We start from the raw sequence: 11,602 nt of genomic DNA, 5'->3' as shown, positions 1-11,602 counted from the left end.
AAGGGTGTTAGATTATAACTATTTAACAGACACAAGCACAAATATGTCTTCTTTAGTGCCATACTGCTGAACATCCTCGGCAATAAGATCACCATGGAGACCATCAAGAAGCCCACTACCACAAAATATGTTACATAGTGCACTTTTATAGAAATAACTAAAATCTAAATATAGACATCACTAAACTGTATGGATACAAGTAGATAAAATATATAAGAAGGACTAAAACATATTGTATTTACTGTGTCCGTACATTTAATACAAAATAAAGCATGTACATGGAGCAGCACTTCTTACCTGTTTCTGTGATATGAAATTTCCATAAAAATGTGTTTCAGTGTGTGCTCCTCTGTGATGCATCAGTGTTCTGACACAGGATGTGAACATTCACACTTTATCTTTAGGGCTCATATCAGCACAGTGAGGTTTTCTTACATGAAACGGAAAAGGCATCCAGGAAATTTAAGTGCATATGGCAGGTGTTGTTTTTATTAATTTAATTATTTTTTATTTGTCCTTTATTTAAGGGAGTCTTGGCCACGACAGATCAAGCTGTACATCATCATACATTTAAACAATCACAAGAATTTGTTACAAACCATAGATTTCATTTTCAAATGTTTCAGCACTCATTTAAACTGGCCTATGGAAACCAGTTCTTTTAGTTTCCAGTCCTTTTGTAAATGATTCCTGGATGTCGATGCAGAATACTGAAAAGCACACATCAGTTTCTGTGAACACTTGTACAGAAAGCCCTGAGATCTCAAAGAATATTGTCTATCTGGTTGCTGTTTGTTGATTTCTTAAATCAGCAGTGTCCTCTGTGCCTTAATGTTATGTTCAAATAGTCTGTTGTCTGTATTGTCACTGCACACTGAATTTCTGGTAACAACAATAAAGGTTTTGATTGTAAGTGCTGCTTCTGCATAAGCTGCTGCTGCTTAAAGACCCTCAAACCAAGAAAACTCAAAACATAAAGATCTTAGTCCTTTGTGGTGTTTTGAAGTCCATCGATTGCTGCTCATAAACTTCATAAGACCTCATATATGTGGGTCAGTGATAGTTTTTGTCTTTATTGAAAAAAGACTCATTTCCCTTGCCTGGTTTCTTCCTCTATGATGCAGGCCATTGTTGTTCATGCGGTGCCTGAAGCATCCCCCCAGCTCCGCCCCGAAACAGTAATACAGTATTGGGTTCACACAGCTGTTGAAGTACCCTATGGCACTGGTGATGCGCTGCCAAGGCTTCAAGACCTGCGTATATCTGTCAGTCATTTTGAAAAGCTGGAGACAGTGATACGGAGCCCAGCACAGGAAGAAAGCGATGACCAGAATCACCAAGATCTTCAAGGAGCGCAATTTCCTGGGGGATATGTGTACGTTTGATTCCTAAACCGGTCAGAATATAACACACAAGAATGACCACAAAAGGCAAAAGGAAGCCACACATAAACCGAAGCCAGTACAGGTAGAATCTGGCACTCGCCCCCTTCCCGTCGTTAAGGGAGCACTTAGTTTTGTTCTTCTTGTCTATGTACATTTGGCGATGTATAAAATAAGGGATACTGAGAATGATAGCAAGAGCCCACACACACACAGCGACCAATCGAGCCACAAAAAGAGTGCGTTTTGTTTTGATGAAAAATGGTCTCTGAACACAGAGAGCTCTGTCCAGACTGATCACAGCCAGAAGGAACACTGAAGAGAACATGTTGGTGTATTTGAAGAAGCCGGTGAATTTGCAGAGGAAGTTGCCAAAAGGCCAATGGTCGGAGAGGAGTTTGTAGGAGATGCCAAAGATCCTGGTGAAGCAGAAGATCAGGTCTGCTATGGCCAGGTTCACCAGCCACACGTTTGTGACTTTGGTCTGGAAGAGAGAAAGGTCGATGAAAATGTAACCCAGCAAACACACTGATAAAGCTAAAAAAACAAAAACAAAAAACATTTCAACTACGTAGCCATTAAATTGTACCTTTACTTTAGATAGGTCAAGGTAAATGGAGGCACTGTTCTGTTTGAAATTCTGTGAAACTATTCTAAGCTGTGTTACATTTACACCTGCTGGTATCTATAGAAATATTATTGTTTGGTCTGGAGTTCTCCACAATATGGCATTAAACTTACAGTACCTATTGTACATTTATTCAGTGTTTTCTTTTTTCAGTGCTAAAATACAGTGTTACTATGAGCAAGGACACCTCTCCGCAGATCCTAACTGTGATTTGGCAAAGCAGTGTCACCTGCCTTCATCAATAAAGACAGATGTCATATTGTGGGACACTTCAGGCAAAGCAAAAGCATCTCCATAGAAACAGGTGGCAGACCCTTCATGGTAAAAGTGACATAGTTCACCTTTAACACAGTCTGCTGTGTTCCTGTCTATAACCCAGATGCCCTACACTGCACAGCTGGTTTACACACCTTGATTTGGAGTGCAGCAACGTAGATCACTGCTGAGTTTCCACCGATCCCCAGGACCACAGTGACAACCTGGAGGGTCACACTCACCCACACTGAGACAGCATTCATGTCCATGGGCCGACTGCCTACCACAGACGAGTTAGCAAACATGGCTACAGAGAAAGACAAGGGCAGATTATTAGAATACATATTTATTCCATTATGTGTTTCTATATCGAAAGGTTAGATTAGATTAGATTTATGTATTTATTTTGGGCAAGTAAGAAATGTACATTCTTTTCCAGTGGAACATATAACACTAATGAAATCATAGCAGAAATAACAACAAAAAATTTAAAAAACAAAACAAAAAAAAAACAAAAAAACTGGCCTATAAAGGAGTGTGGATTTCTTTCAACATTTTGGTGACACTGTAAAGTTGCCTGATCTGGAATTTTTTCCTGCCAACACTGGGCCAACAATTACAAAAAAAAAAAATAAAAAAAAAATAAATAAAATACTGAAACGATTTACAACATCATTTGTGTTTTCAATTTCATCATTTATGTCAATGCAATAGTCAGGATATGTTACCTTCATAGGTCCTTGTTTAATTCGTCTGTTCAGTGTTCCCCGAGTTCCTTTTATATTGTTTCTATGTTCATATAATATTTTCTTATAATATAATTGCTTGCTTGCTCTAATTATGTCTGTTAATATATTTTTGTACTTCTTATATCTTTGTTCTGCTTATTTAGTTTTTAACTTAATTATTTTTATACAGATTATTTTTCTTTTTACCAGCATTAATTATTCCTTTAGTTAGTCAAGAGCTGTTTGTACATTTGCTGTTTACACTGAGTTCTATGACTGGGCAATGTTTATTATATAAAGACAGGAATATATGTAAAAAGTTATTATTATACGCTTGGTCCACATCTGTTTCTCTACAGACTGTACTCCAATCCAAGGTTACTCTTAACATACCACCATATTAAAGGTGCACTAAGTTACTTTTCTGATGATCTCCAGGAAAAGAAGCAGGTGACACCAGAGCAAGTTACATGTCACATCTATAGAGAGGTGTGCCTGTTCAAAGTATTAATGCATATTTTTTAGGGTGTTCTTTATCAGTAAGAACTCCTATAATCCAATAAGTACACAATAGATCAGTTTAAACATGTAAGAGTTGTTCTCCGTCTCCATTTACACTCTCAAAGTTGTATTTAGAAAAAAGTCTGCATGTTTGGACAATCTTTAATCACTTTAATAAGTTTCAAAATGCCATGTTGCCAATCAATTCAACAGCATTTTATCATCTCAGTCATTTTGGTACAAATACATAAATATAATTTTTTAAATCTGCTGCTTGCTAGTGTGATGTGGAGCTATTCATCTTTACTGGAGTTGTCAACTCTTTGTTGTCATGACTTTTACGGTGAAGTCAGCTCCCAATGGGCAAGGTGGTTTTCTGACTCATAAGTCAGTGAGCTTGTTTCTTTTATTAAACTGTTTTAGGTCAATATTGTAATTTCAAATGTCTAAATTATAACATGATCATCCAAGGGTGTTAGATTATAACTATTTAACAGACACAAGCACAGTATGTCTTCTTTAGTGCCATACTGCTGAACATCCTAGGCAATAAGATCACCATGGAGACCATCAAGAAGCCCACTACCACAAAATATGTTACATAGTGCACTTTTATAGAAATATCTAAAATCTAAATATAGACATCACTAAACTGTATGGATACAAGTAGATAAAATATATAAGAAGGACTAAAGCATATTGTATTTACTGTGTCCATACATTTAATACAAAATAAAGCATGTACATGGAGCAGCACATCCTACCTGTTTCTGTGATATGGAGTTTCCATAAAAATGGGTTTCAGTGTGTGCTCCTCTGTGTTGCACCAGTGTTCTGAGCCTCTCAGCCTGATGTGATCATTCACACTATCTTTAGGGCTCATATCAGCACAGTGAGGTTTTCTTATATCAAACGGAAAAGGCATACAGCTATATAGTGTTGGTCTTTATTTGAAATTTGTCAATAAAAAAAGGAAATTTAAGTGCTTATGGCAGGTTGTTTTTATTTTTATTTTATTTATTTAACCAGAAAAGTCAAGGGAGTCTTGTCAATGACAGCATTACATCACCATTTAAACAATCACAAGAATTTGTTGCAAACCATACATCTCCTTTTCAAATGTTTCAGCATTCATTTAAACTGTCCTATGGAAACCAGTTCTTTTAGTTTCCAGTCCTTTTGTAAATTATTCCTGGACGTTGGTGCAGAGTACTGAAACGCACACACCAGTTTCTGACAGTGTTGTCAGATAGGTTTAGAGTTTTCTGCCCATTCTCCTTCAAAAACCCACCCAACAACACTGGAAAACAGTTAATCTTTGAATAAACGTATGCAATTCATTGTTTGGCTGTTTGAAAACATTGGCAATAGTGAGAAAACATATTAAATGTAGAACAGCATTTTCATTTATCATAGCAAAAAGGACATTTAATATTTAAATAAAAGGCTACTTAATCTGTAGGCTTTTTAAAAAAAACATTACCAGTATTAAGAAAACATGTTAAATGTAAAACAGTATTTTCATTTGTCACAGAAAAATTGTCATTTAGCCTAATAGATGTATAAACACGTTGCATGCTTTTTAAAAACATTGCCAGTTATGTAAAACCTTTGGTAAAATGTAGAACAGTATTTTCATCTCACATAAAAATAAGTATCTTCAATGGTCAGCTATAGCCATAGGCTACTGCAAGAACAGCTGCAAACACAGAACCTGAATACTCATATATCGAAGAACTGAATCTCTACAACAGCTGAACGTAGCGGAAGTCCATTCATTTGTGCACAGGCCGGAGCATTTTTCCATAAGACTGGACAGGAGTGAAAGTCCCATATGGTTCCTCATGTTATTGCGTTATTGCCTATCTTGTTGATTGGTGTGATAACAAAATAACGCCTAAACTTGTTGAAAGTGGCCCAAATATTGCCCACCTAAGGCTTCCCATCCCCATCCGACGTAGTCAAAAGAAGCCCAAATGGGTGGGCACCTGCCCAATCTGGCAACACTGGTTTGTGCGTGAACACTTGTACATAAAGTCCTGGGATCTCAAAGACTGTCCCATCCAAAATCAAGCAAGTAGGAAGCTATTTAAGCCCTTTTTTTTTAAAACATAAGTATTGCATTTCCATTTCAACACACAGGCATTATTATTATTTTTTAATGGCTTCGGTGAAACATCTCCAGTGTGCTGTGGTCAGTGCTGTTTTCATCATGCCTCTAAATCCTGTTGACACAGAGCTGTCAGTTGGAGCTAGCCCTCGGACATCAAGAGCACATGAAGGAGTGTAGGGGCCAGTGACGTCTGAGATGTACGTTGGGGCCAGTCTATGAAGTGCTTTAAAAACAATAACATTTTCAAATGAACTCTAAAATGGAGAGCCAGTGCAATGAGGATAAAATAGGTGTAATGTGATCTTTATGACGTGTGCCGGTTAAAAGACGTGCTGCAGAATTTTTAACTAACTGTAAGAGTGACAGATTAGTTTGGCTCATCTCAGTGTACAGAGCATTACAGTAGTCAAGATGTGTAAAGGTAAAAGCCTGGATCACCTGCTCTAAATCACTAAAAGATAAAACCAGTTTGAGTCTAGATAAAAGCTGCAAGTGATAAAAACTGGATTTAACCACTGCATTTATCTGCTCAAACTTAATAACTTCATCCCGCATGTGATCTCCCTCAAAGAGAACGCGGCAGCTAGCACATTAGCTCTGTCCATTTATATTTACAGTCATGGTGACACTAAACCAGTAAATGGTAAAATTATGCCAAAAATGCTTTGCACATTGTTCATTTAAACATTTACAGTTTGCCTCCCACAGTTTTAGATCAATCCAATTTAAATAATAGATATCATTTCCACATTAAAGCTCTATCAGACTTGCACCGGGGCCTTGAGCGACTATGCTACGTTACTGGGGGTGACCATATATGTGCAAAATAACAGACATGACATAATGGTTTCATCTATTGAAATGAATGATTGTTGGATGTTGCTATCAGCCTCTTGGCTCCACTGTACAATATACAGATTAGGGCCCGACCGATATGTCAGTTGGCAGATATTATCGGCCGATATGGGCACTTAGAGACATATCGGCTATCGACTTAAATCTTGCCGATATTGGCCGATAGTCCACGTGGGCATGTTACACCTCATTATAAAGTTTACACTCTCTATATTATGTCCATTTAATCCAATTTACAGACAGATAAATGTCCTAATATGTGGTGCTGCATAAATACTTATCTGCAGAGTAACTGGTCTGTGTATGTGACACCGTACTGCCCCTGAACGCACCCCCAACTCATGTTTACGCTTGTTTACACACGCAGCTTCTGTCAACATACTTGATTATAATATTATATTATTTACGGACAATTGTTTTGAGTCAGGATTGAAAGGACATTTATTTGTGAAGACTTGTGATTTTTATATTATTATAAAAATTATTATATAATATATTATTGTATTTACACATATAATATAATATACAAACACGCATTTACCGCTAAAGGCTGATAGCGGTTGTTTACTTACTTCCTTTACTGGCTAGAATGTCATGCAAAAATGCCATTAAGCCTACCTGCCTACTGGTCACTACTTCAAATCTTCATAATTTATCCCAGATTATGAATGTACCCACTAGAGTTATTGTAACATATCAGGTCAAAAGTTAAGGTCATGCATAGATCATATATACACCAATGATATATACACCAATGTTGATGATCGCTGCAGTGACACCTCAACATTCTCTATTGGTATTATGATCATGGTATTAGTGACAGTTAAGTCTTTTTTACCAGAAAAGTCAACACACGTAAGGCTGGACCAAGATGTTTTGATAGTGGACCCCAGGCTCCCAGGCAAATAATGGGGCTCCATATAAACAAATACACTTTTAATTTGATGAAGATAGATCATATCATATTCATGGAGCAGTGATCGTTTTTGTCCTCACTGAAAAAAGAATCATTTCCCTTGACAGGCTTCTTCTTCTGTGACGTCGGCCATTGCTCTGCTGTACACTCTGTGTAAACGGTGCCTGAAGCATCCCCCTAGCCCCGCCCCCAAACAGTAATACAGTATTGGGTTCACACAGCTGTTGAAGTACCCTATGGCACTGGTGATGCGTTGCCAAGGCTTCAAAACCTCTGTATATCTGTCGGCCATTCTGAAAAGCTGGAGACAGTGGTACGGAGCCCAGCACAGGAAGAAAGCGATGACCAGAATCACCAAGATCTTCAGGGAGCGCAATTTCCTGGACCTATTAGTATTTGTACGTTTGATTCCTAAACCGGTCAGAATATAACACACAAGAATGACCACAAAAGGCAACAGGAAGCCACACACAAAACGAAGCCAGAACAGGTAGAATTTGGCGTTCTGGTCTTTTTCTATAGAGCACTTAGTTTTGTTGTTAGTGCCCAGGTAGATTTGGCGATGCATAAAATAAGGGATACTGAGAACGATAGCGAGAGCCCACACACACACAGCGACCAATCGAGCCACAAAAAGAGTGCGCTCTGTTTTGATGAAAAATGGTCTCTGAACACAGAGAGCTCTGTCCAGACTGATCACAGCCAGAAGGAACACCGAGCAGAACATGTTGGTGTATTTAAAGAAGCCGGTGAATTTGCAGATGAAGACTCCAAAAGGCCAATGGTCGGAGAGGAGTTTGTAGGAGATGCCAAAGATCCTGGTGAAGCAGAAGATCAGGTCTGCTATGGCCAGGTTCACCAGCCACACATTTGTGACTTTGGTCTGGAAGAGAGAAAGGTCCATCATAACACATCAAATCATGTTATTGCACAAAACATATTACACTATTGACTGAGCTTCACAGTCAAGTAACATAAGATTTTTTTTCATGGAAATGCATTTGGCAAATAAGCTAATAAAGCAAATAAAAACATTTCAGCGACAAAAATATTAAATTGTACCATAACCTTAGATAACTGGAGGCACTGTTCTGTCTGAAGCTTTCTCAAACTATTCTAAACTGTGTTACAGGTGCACCTGCTGGTATCCATGGACATGTTATTGGTGAGTCTGCAGTTTTTTTTTGTTTTTTTTTTTTTTCAGTTCTAAAATACAGTGTTTCTATCCGGACACCTCTCCACAGATCCTACCTTTTTTGGCAGGGTAGCGTCACCTGCCAAATCACAGATATAGACAGATGCCATACTGAAACTGGGACATTTCAGGCAAAGCAAAAGCGTCTCCATAGAAACAATTGGCTGACCCTCCATGGCAAAAGTGACATAGTTCACCTTTAACACAGTCTGCTGTGTTCCTGTCTATAACCCAGATGCCCTACACTGCACAGCTGGTTTACACACCTTGATTTGGAGTGCAGCAACGTAGATCACTGCTGAGTTTCCGCAAATGCCCAAGACCACAGTGACAACCTCGAGGGCCACACTCACCCAGACGGAGACCACATTTATGTCCACGGGCCGGCTGGCTGCTACAAAGGAGTTAGCAAACATGGCTACAGAGAAAGACAAGGGCAGATTATTAGAATACATACTTCTTCTATAATGTTTTTCTATATGGAAAGGTTACTCTTCACATGCCACCATATTAAGGTGCACTAAGTTACTTTTCTGTTGGTCTGATGTCATTGTTTTGTCTGAAATGCTCATTGTACTTATCTATCTTGCCACCACATCTGTGAAGAGACGAGTCCCCTTATAGTTGTTTCCCTTCGATATCATTTACTATTATTTAGCTATTTGGAGTGATTTGTGCATGTGAGCAATCTTTAATCACATATTTTATAATCATTAATCATTTGACATTGATGATGTTTACAGTGATGTTAGCTCTAGTTGGGCATTGCAGTTTTCTAATGCAGAAGTCAGTGGATTTGTTTCTTTTATTAAGTCTTTTTAAGAATAAATGTTGATGTTTAAAATGTGCAAATTATCACATAATGATTCACAAGTGTCATAGAGTATAATTACAATATATAACAGACATAAGCACAGTGTCTTAGGCAATAACATCAGAAACAGACCCTCACCAAAAAAGTTACAGAGTGCACCTTAAAAGAAATGATTAAAATCAAATTATAGGGATCCATAAATTGTAAGGATAAAAATACATAAATATATATATAAAAAACAGGCCTGAAGTATGAATAAAGCATATTGTATTTACTGTGTCCATACATTTAATACAAAATAAAGCATGTACATGGAGCAGCACTTCCTACCTGTTTCTGTGATATGGAGTTTCCATAAAAATGGGTTTCAGTGTGTGCTCCTCTGTGATGCATCAGTGTTCTAACACAGGACGTGAACGTTCACACTTTATCTTTAGGGCTCATATCAGCACAGTGAGGTTTTCTTATAAGAAACGGAAAAGACATACAGATACATAGTGTTGGTCTTTATTTGGAATTTGCCAATTAAAAAGGAAATTTAAGTGTTTATCTCAGATTGTTTTTATTTTTATTTAAGTTTTTATTTATTTAAGGAGTCTTATCCATGACAGCAATCACAATTATTAATTTATTCCAAACCATAGATCTCATTTTCAAACCTTTCAGCATTCATTTAAACTGGTCTTTGGAAACCAGTTCTTTTAGTTTCCAATCCTTTTGTAAATGATTCCTGAATGCCAGTGCAGAATACTGAAAAGCAAACACCAGTGTCTGTATGAACACATGTACAGAAAGCCCTGAGATCTCAATGAGTATTGTCTATCTGCTCTGTGTTTAGTCTCTTACTTTGTATTGTAATAGTGGAAGTTTGGCAGTTTGTGATGAGAAGTTGGGGAATTCCATCAAAATTCCATTCAAAATGAAGAGACGGATTTATGCACATTTTTTCAGTGAGTGTAAAGATTAATTCAAGAATGTAAAGGTGTTGTCATAAATACATATTATTTATATTTAACTATAATAACTAATGTGTAAATTAGACAAGCGTTGGCCCTTGTTTACAGAATGGTTACCTGGTCCAACCAGGAAGTAACATGATAACCCTATAACCAAAAAATAAATAGCAAAGATTTGGCAATTTTATAAGTAAAATCTTAAATATAATTGTGTTTAGTTGTAGTGAAATGGCTAGTCTAACCTGTCACCTGTGATGTGACAAATGTATTATTCCTTAAAGATCCTGTACTACACAAAATGGACTCTTGTGAACTTTTAGCCATGTTATAAAGTTGTTACCTCCTCATAATCATACCTTTTTTTCCTCCTATTATTAGTCTGTCTACATCTCTAAACCTCAAAATACTCTGGTGCACCTTTTGATGTCATGAAGAGGTAGTTTTCAAGTTAACAGCTCCTTTTACCTTTACTTCAGCAGAGATTGGCAGTTCCGGGTCTGAAATCATGCAAAAGATTCTAGCGAAGGTGTATGGAGTTTAAAAACACAGTGGAGCACTTCCCGTATTTCCACATGACATCACAAGGTGGAACAGAGTGTTTCCTTTTTGAGAGAAGAACTCACCCTGAATACGCAGGGTTTGTGTGTTAAACATGTGTGAATGAAAGAAAACAAAACTCCAAGTCTGTCTGTGATGAGGAAACAAGATTGTAACATAGATCAGATAAAAGCGTAATACGGGCTCTCAGAAGTATTTTTTTAACTTTAGATCTGATACACTTACACTCACAAAATGTTAAATGCAAAAAAAAAAAAAAAAAAAAAAAAAAGAACTGAAAATGACTTGCCTGTTTGCGTCTGTGCAGTTCCACTTTTGCGACAGTAGAGGGCGAGCTTTACACCTGCACTTTGGGGGATTTTTTGGAGCAGGTCTGAACTTGTCCTGACTTGTACAGAGGGAAGTCATTACTTACACAGGCATAACTCAGCACAATGACAGAACACTTAGTTTTACTGCGGGCCGTAGAAATAAGTGGCACTTTTCAGACCTCTATGGATGACACAGAAATCACTCTCTAACAACAGTGATTCACCTGCTGCTGACTCAGGCTTTTCTCTCAGACTAAATATCATTAATAAAACATTACACATTTGTATTGATATAGCCACAGTCAGCAACTTATTCTTATCTGAAAATGTCCTATCTCATATCAAACTTAGTACGCAAAATTCACCCTCATGAGATTTAAGCCGTGTTAT

The 11,602-nt window shown here is 37.5% G+C and overlaps 1 protein-coding gene and 1 pseudogene across 1 annotated transcript; both read right to left on the bottom strand.

Moving 5' to 3' along the window:
- Nucleotides 1-1,040: 1,040 nt before the first annotated feature.
- LOC110173297 (C3a anaphylatoxin chemotactic receptor-like) lies at nt 1,041-2,570 on the bottom strand (annotated as a pseudogene).
- A 4,813-nt stretch (nt 2,571-7,383) lies between these two features.
- LOC110173296 (C3a anaphylatoxin chemotactic receptor-like) lies at nt 7,384-10,114 on the bottom strand. Its single transcript, XM_020939291.2, has 3 exons — nt 9,718-10,114; nt 8,840-8,991; nt 7,384-8,261 (listed from the first exon to the last, which is right to left on the bottom strand). Exons 2-3 carry the CDS (start codon nt 8,987-8,989, stop codon nt 7,470-7,472), a joined length of 942 nt encoding a protein of 313 aa, XP_020794950.2. The 5' UTR covers nt 8,990-8,991; nt 9,718-10,114; the 3' UTR covers nt 7,384-7,469.
- Between the last annotated feature and the right edge of the window lie 1,488 nt (nt 10,115-11,602).

This window comes from Boleophthalmus pectinirostris, unplaced genomic scaffold (genome assembly GCF_026225935.1).
Source record: "Boleophthalmus pectinirostris isolate CB_2022bp ecotype Guang Dong unplaced genomic scaffold, ASM2622593v1 HiC_scaffold_21, whole genome shotgun sequence".
NCBI classification, from domain to species: Eukaryota; Metazoa; Chordata; class Actinopteri; order Gobiiformes; family Gobiidae; genus Boleophthalmus; species Boleophthalmus pectinirostris.
The sequence above is the reverse complement of the archived record's forward strand: the minus strand, read 5'-3'. Positions and strand labels throughout refer to the sequence as shown.

Bases quoted from the DNA above. Each gene is read 5' to 3' on its own strand.
- LOC110173296 (XM_020939291.2), bottom strand. From the start codon at position 8,989: ATGTTTGCTAACTCCTTTGTAGCAGCCAGCCGGCCCGTGGACATAAAT. The intron at 8,262-8,839 runs GTGTGTAAACCA...TCTCTCTTCCAG, and splicing joins TTGCTGCACTCCAAATCAAG to ACCAAAGTCACAAATGTGTG.